The sequence below is a fragment of the Octopus bimaculoides genome, chromosome 9 (genome assembly GCF_001194135.2).
Source record: "Octopus bimaculoides isolate UCB-OBI-ISO-001 chromosome 9, ASM119413v2, whole genome shotgun sequence".
Classification (NCBI taxonomy): domain Eukaryota; kingdom Metazoa; phylum Mollusca; class Cephalopoda; order Octopoda; family Octopodidae; genus Octopus; species Octopus bimaculoides.
Genome location: NC_068989.1, coordinates 93,163,576 through 93,169,913, shown reverse-complemented (window position 1 = coordinate 93,169,913; position 6,338 = coordinate 93,163,576). Strand labels below are relative to the sequence as shown.

At 36.6% G+C, this 6,338-nt stretch overlaps 1 protein-coding gene across 1 annotated transcript in view; it reads left to right on the top strand.

The window, feature by feature from the left end:
* Positions 1-6,318, top strand: part of LOC106882068 (uncharacterized) — an 11,962-nt gene extending 5,644 nt beyond the window's left edge. Inside the window, exons 2-3 of the mRNA XM_014932631.2 lie at positions 60-151; positions 4,086-6,318. Of these exons, the coding sequence (XP_014788117.1) occupies positions 5,361-6,227 (867 nt within the window). The 5' untranslated portion in view covers positions 60-151; positions 4,086-5,360 and the 3' untranslated portion in view covers positions 6,228-6,318. The remainder of the gene's footprint in view (positions 1-59; positions 152-4,085) is intronic.
* Positions 6,319-6,338: the final 20 nt, after the last annotated feature.

The following is a 6,338-nucleotide window of genomic DNA, read 5'->3' as shown; positions in this document are numbered from 1 at the left end:
TATAGATGAACCTTGCAAGGACTGTCCAATCAAAGATGACATTTCTTTTTTACTTGCAGGATCTCAAAGAAGGGACAGTGCTCGTCCTAGATGTAAAGACAACAATCTGATCGCCCCCCTCATTGTATTGATTACTTAATCTGCACATGAGGTCAGTACCTTCCTTTATTTTCAAATGTTTGTAGCTGTGCAGCAAATATCACTTCTGTTTCTGTTTTTTTATTCCAAAGATTGTGAACCATTATTAGAAGTCATCCAGGATGAATCCTTCTCTGCCGCGTCTTGCGGGGGTCACAGAATGGGTTTTCTCACCACTTTTTTCAGTATATATTTTTAAAAACTTATTTAAAAAGCCGTCGAGCTGGCAGAATCGTTACACGACAGACAAAATGTCATTAAGTATTAAGTTCTGAGTTCAACTTCCAGCTTTACTTTTCATCCTTTTCCTGATCGATAAAATAAATACCAGTTAAGCATTGGCGTTGACAAGATAGATTAACCCTTTCCCTCAAGTCAACGGCCGTTATGCCAAAATTGTATTCCTTATTATCTCCCAGCGATTTAGTGGTTACCATCTTGTGGTAATGTGCCACCGGGTTTAATTTTTTAGTTTCTCTTCACAATTAAAACAATACAGTTTAGCCCAAACTACATTCTGATATCCTTGTTGAATACTCTTGCTTCTTAGTTCAGAGAATTCGTGTTTTGTTGTAGTTGTTGTTGTCGTTGTTTCATTTTCGGTGTACACTTTGTGGTCATCTATATAAAGCAGCTTTATTTTCACCCTAGTTTTGGCAAACTTATAGACAGACCTGGATTTTCTCTGTATACTTGTCAGAGAGACTAACACAATCACGAAAATCCGTAAAGAGAACAAGTCACCCAATCCTAGTCCTACTTTCGATGATCTCATTGAGTTTTTTGATGTGTTTTCCTTTTCTAAAAACAACACATTATTCTTCTCATTGACCTTGAGTGTTCTCAGGCCCAAGAGTCAGCAGTGTGGAACGTTGTCGATAGATTACATATAATTTATCCAGCCAACAGCTAAATTCTTTTTCCTTAATCGTACCCTTATTTGGTACCCTCCTATCAATGGACTACGATCTCAGTTGCTCACTACAACTGAACTAAAGTAACACCCCTTATTTTTCGGGCATCATCTGAAGAATTCGAGCGATATCAAAGAAGTGATGTTTTCTGCAAGTGTTCCACCCTTATTGCACCCCCTATTTGTTCCATGTACTTCTCAAGAGTTTTACTCATTGTTCCCAGGGCTCCGACAATCCTTGGTACTACTACCACCTTTTTCATCGACCACAACTGCATAATTTCCCCAGCTAACCTGTCATATCTCTCGACTTTTCTTTCTTTCTTATCGCATACCTTGTTGTCAGCTGGGCATGCTATGTCTTTGACCCAGCATAATTTGCTTTCTTTCTCAATTAACACTATGTCTGGCTTCCTATTCTCTATCTCATGGTCGCACTGAATCATAAAATCCTATGGGATCTTTGCATTATCATTTTCGACGATGACTTCGGGTTTATTTTCGTGCCAATTTTTTACTCTGTCAAGTCCATACTTGTTGCAAAATGTCCACTGGACAATCCTTGCTATATTGTCATGACGTTTCTTATATTTCTTCTGGACTAGTGGCGTACATTGGCTGGTAATACGCCATACGGTTTCACCGTTTTGTCCACAGATTTTGCACTTATCACTTTCTGATGTGTTGTCTATTCTGTATTTTATGCAGTTTGTTTTTAGTGATTGCTCTTGGGCAGCACAGATTAGAGCCTACCTTACCAGTTTTAAATCACCTTTAGTCATCCACAGCCATCTTTTTTCTCCGTCTGTCTTATCTTCAACATCACTATGAGATTGACCATGCATCCTTTTCTTTACTCACATGTTTTCAGTTTCATTCGTTTTCATTTCCTTGTATAGTGCTTTATCTTTGCAATTTCTCATCCTAGAGAAGCCTGACCTTCTTACTTCTAATAATAGCGATTCTGTGGCATTTTTTACATACCATGCTATGTTATTTTCTTCTGCTCTAATGCTGTGTTCGGATCCAATAAGTCCTCTTCCCAATCTTTATCATTATTATCATTATTATTATTATTATTATTATTATTATTATTATTATTATTATTATTATTATTATTATTATTATCATCATTATTATTATTATTATCATCATTATTATTATTATTATCATCATTATTATTATTATTATTATTATTATTATTATTATTATTACTATCAGCAGCAGCAGCATCTATAATATATATTCTAGCTAAAACTAAGTACGCTAAATAGGTCTCTATTATTGACATCTCTTTGTTCGATACACCTGAGCGATTTTAAAACAAGCAGCAGCAGCGTGATATTGAATAAAGTTCTAAAACGCTTGTTACGTTTCGCAATGACCTTGTTGGATATAAACTCAGGTTTCACTTCTTTGTAAACGAAAACGCTTCAGTTTCATTTGTGGTTGAGAAGCAAGTAACCAAATCGTTTGGCAGAGGTTACTTAGAGCTCTCCTGATAAGCAATTTGAATTTATTTCACAATATTTCTGTCAGTCTATCAAGCTAGATATCTCTCTATTTGATTCTATTCACGTACACATACATGCACATACACACACACATTATGGGATGACACATACTGGGTCATCCCATAAATAATGCGGTTTTTTCAATTGCATGAACCGGAGGGGCACGGCATAAACTACCTGCATCAACTTGCTATAAAAGCAGGTAGTAATTTTACCTTATACTTATTCTTAGTGAAAGTTTTGAAGAGTGCAGTTCGATTTTAACAGTTATTTTTTCAAAGCTATACTGGAAGTAACAAAGGAGCATATTCGGCATATTTTACTTTATGAGTTCAATAAAGTCAACAACGCAACAGAAAAAGCGAGGAACATTAATGCAGTATATGGGGATCGGACAATAAGCGTATGCCAGTGTCAACGGTGGTTCCAGAAATTCTGAGCCAGAAACTACAGCCTAGAAGACGAACCTCGTCCTGGAAGATCTGTAGAGCTCGACGAGGACGTCTTACAAACCCTCATGGAACAAAATCCCATCGTAACTGTTGAGGAACTAGCAGAGAAGCTTGGATGTGGTCATTCAACCATTCATCGACAGCTACGTACCATCCGAAAACTCAGCAAATTGGGTGAATGGGTTCCTCACAAACTTCCCGAGTCTAATCGCCTCATGCATTGTCCGAAAGCAACCGCAAATCCCGAGTTGGCATCTGCTCTTCTCTCCATTCTCACGAATTCATTTCACCCTTTTTTTGGATAGACTTGTGACTGGTGACGAAAAATGGATCTTCTATCGAAATGTTAAATGTCGTAAACGGTGGCTTGGTAAAGGAAAAAAATTCAACCACAACCGAGAAGGGAACTTCATGGGGAAAAGGTTGTTCTCTCTATCTGGTAGTATTGCAAAGGAGTAATTCACTTTGAATTGTTACCACCTAATTCAACAATCAGTGCTCAAGTCTACTGTCAGCAATTAGGGCGTTTGAACTAAGCTTTGAAGAAAAAAAGACCCGCTTTAGTGAATTGAAAAATAGTGATGTTTCATAAGGACAATGCGTGACCCCACACTGCAAAGATCACATCACAGAAGATCGAAGAGCTTGGTTGGGAAAAAATTCCTCATCCACCTTATTCTCCCGACCTTGCTCCTTCAGACTACCATTTGTTTCGTAGTTTACAGAATCATTTGGGGGACATAACTTTCGCAAGCCAAGACGAGGTCGAAACTGACATTTCAGAGTTCTTCGCTTTGAAACCAAAAGAGTTTTACATTGATGGGATTAAAAAGCTTGTAAATAGATGGAAGTAAGTCATAGATAATCAGGGAAAGTACATTGATGATTAAATATTTCAATTAAATATAACATTTGATCACTTGTTTTCTTTATTCAAAATTCGGAAGAACTTATGGGATGACCTGATATATACACGTTTGTGTTTGTGTGTGTGTATGTTTGTGTGTGTGTGCGTGTGTGTGTACTTCATAAGCATATTTAATAGAAATCAAACTTTTCTTCATTCAGGTGGTCACTCAAAGTGAAGTCAAATAAGGAAGAACAAAGGGACAAAGAACCAGAACGAACATGACATGTTGAAAACTAAACAACCGATGCTGCTATAAATACAGTCTAACCAACCGAACGCTGTTATTGTTGCTGTTGTCCTTATAATCCTTGATCGAGCAAACCGACTGTCACACATACCCCACCCTTGATAGTCCTGGTTATCAACATACACGCTTACATACATACATACATACATATATATACGCGCGCGCTTATATCGAACAGTGAGAACGAGTACTAAACACCGTATTAGTGGATAAATGTTCTTCATTTGTGGGATAAGAAGGCTACCATTGGTTTCATGCTGAGAGAAATCTCTCTCAACAAATTACCAAACTTGCCACGGAGAACGTTGGTTCTCGTCTGGATATTCCAGAAACTAAATTATTATTTCTGTGGTGAGATATTCCCTGTTATTGTTCCCTGCAAGATCAGTGACTCCATGAAATTGTAACCAAGATTATTTTAGATACCATGTCAAGGGTTTATGTTAATTTCTAGTTTTTTTTTTTCATTTTTATTGGAATAATACCTGCCATTTTTATGTTTCTTGTAAAGAACATTTTCTATAATTTCCACAAAAAGAAATTATCAATTAATTGATATCATTCGATTGTTTTTCTCCTTTGATTGGTACTTTTAGGTTTTAAACGTACCCTCTTGAGTTTTTCTCAACTAATTGCATGGATAACATCGATAGTTAACCGAAGTTTTTCAACTCGTTATACAACACACACACACACACACACACACACACACACACACACACACACACATATATATATATATATATATATATAACCTAGTTGAGAGCCCCTTTCAATGTCTTCTCCAAAGACAGTTACAATTGCAGTCTTATCTTATTTGCTGCTATAAAAACCCTTTATAGACTTCAGATGAATCTGGATATAATTACAATTATTGTTATTGTAATTTAAATAAGTGTGTCCGAAATAATAACATCAACAACAACAACAACAGCATTAATAATAATTGTTTCCATTTTGGGCACAAAACCAGATATTGAGAAGGGAGAGGAAGACGATTGCATTGATCCTAGCACCTGACTTGTAGTTATCTTACCGACCCCCTTAATGAAGAAAAACGAAGTGAACCACGGCAACAACTACTACTAATAGAAATAATAATAATAATAATAATAATAATAATAATAATAATAATAATAATAATAATAATAATAATAATAATAATAATAATACTTTCCACAGTACAATGGGTTCTAAATTTTGGAAAACTGTTAAAAAGATCCAAATTGCCACTGGCGTTCATCCTTACAGAAATTTAGATTTGGAAAATATAACCTTACCGATCCTGGACATGGAATTTCGTTACATATCACGCAACGATGGACAAAAAGAGTTGGTTGGCAAGGGCACATACGGCCGAGTCTACCTGGGTCGCTGCAAAGGGATGTCAAGTTTGGTAGTAGCGAAATGCTTCAAGAACAAAGACATGAAGGAAATTTGTGCCGAAGCTAAAATTATGAACCATTTATCAGAAACGGGAGTGGTACCGAAATGTTTCGGTTTGATCCAGGATGAAAATTTAGAAATACAACCGTGCTTAGTTCAAGAATATTTCGGGCAAGGTATTACCCTTTCAAAATTTCTGTGTGATTTGCGTATTACGCTTAAGAGCAAAAATTGTATAGGTATCTGCTTGCAGCTTTCTCGTGGATTAAAGAAAATACACGCTCAAGGCATTTTATTAAACGATATTAAAACTGATAACATACTTATAGATCGATACACTATCGATTTTCAAATTCGCTTTATCGATTTTGGATGTGCTAGCACCCTGAAAGGAATATCGTTTGATATTTCGGAAAGTGAAAGCTGTTACCATGTTGCCCCTGAGGTCAAAGCAAAACAACTAACCAGTACTTCGTCGGATGTGTTCAGTCTGGGTCATGTCTTTGATGCAATTCAGGACCTGATGCGGGTGGAATGTCTCGTTCCTCTCGTGAGCAGCTGCACCATGGTCAACCCTAAAAAGCGCATCAGACTTCAAGATCTTGTCGAGGATCTCAAATCTCTTCACCACGAGATATTTTATAGAGAAATGAGAAACTGGGATTAAAAATGCAAACATGCACGCACGCGTGCATACGCACATACACACACAAACACATACATACATTCACCCGCACCTATTTATATGCAAGCGTACATACAGTTTTATATATATATA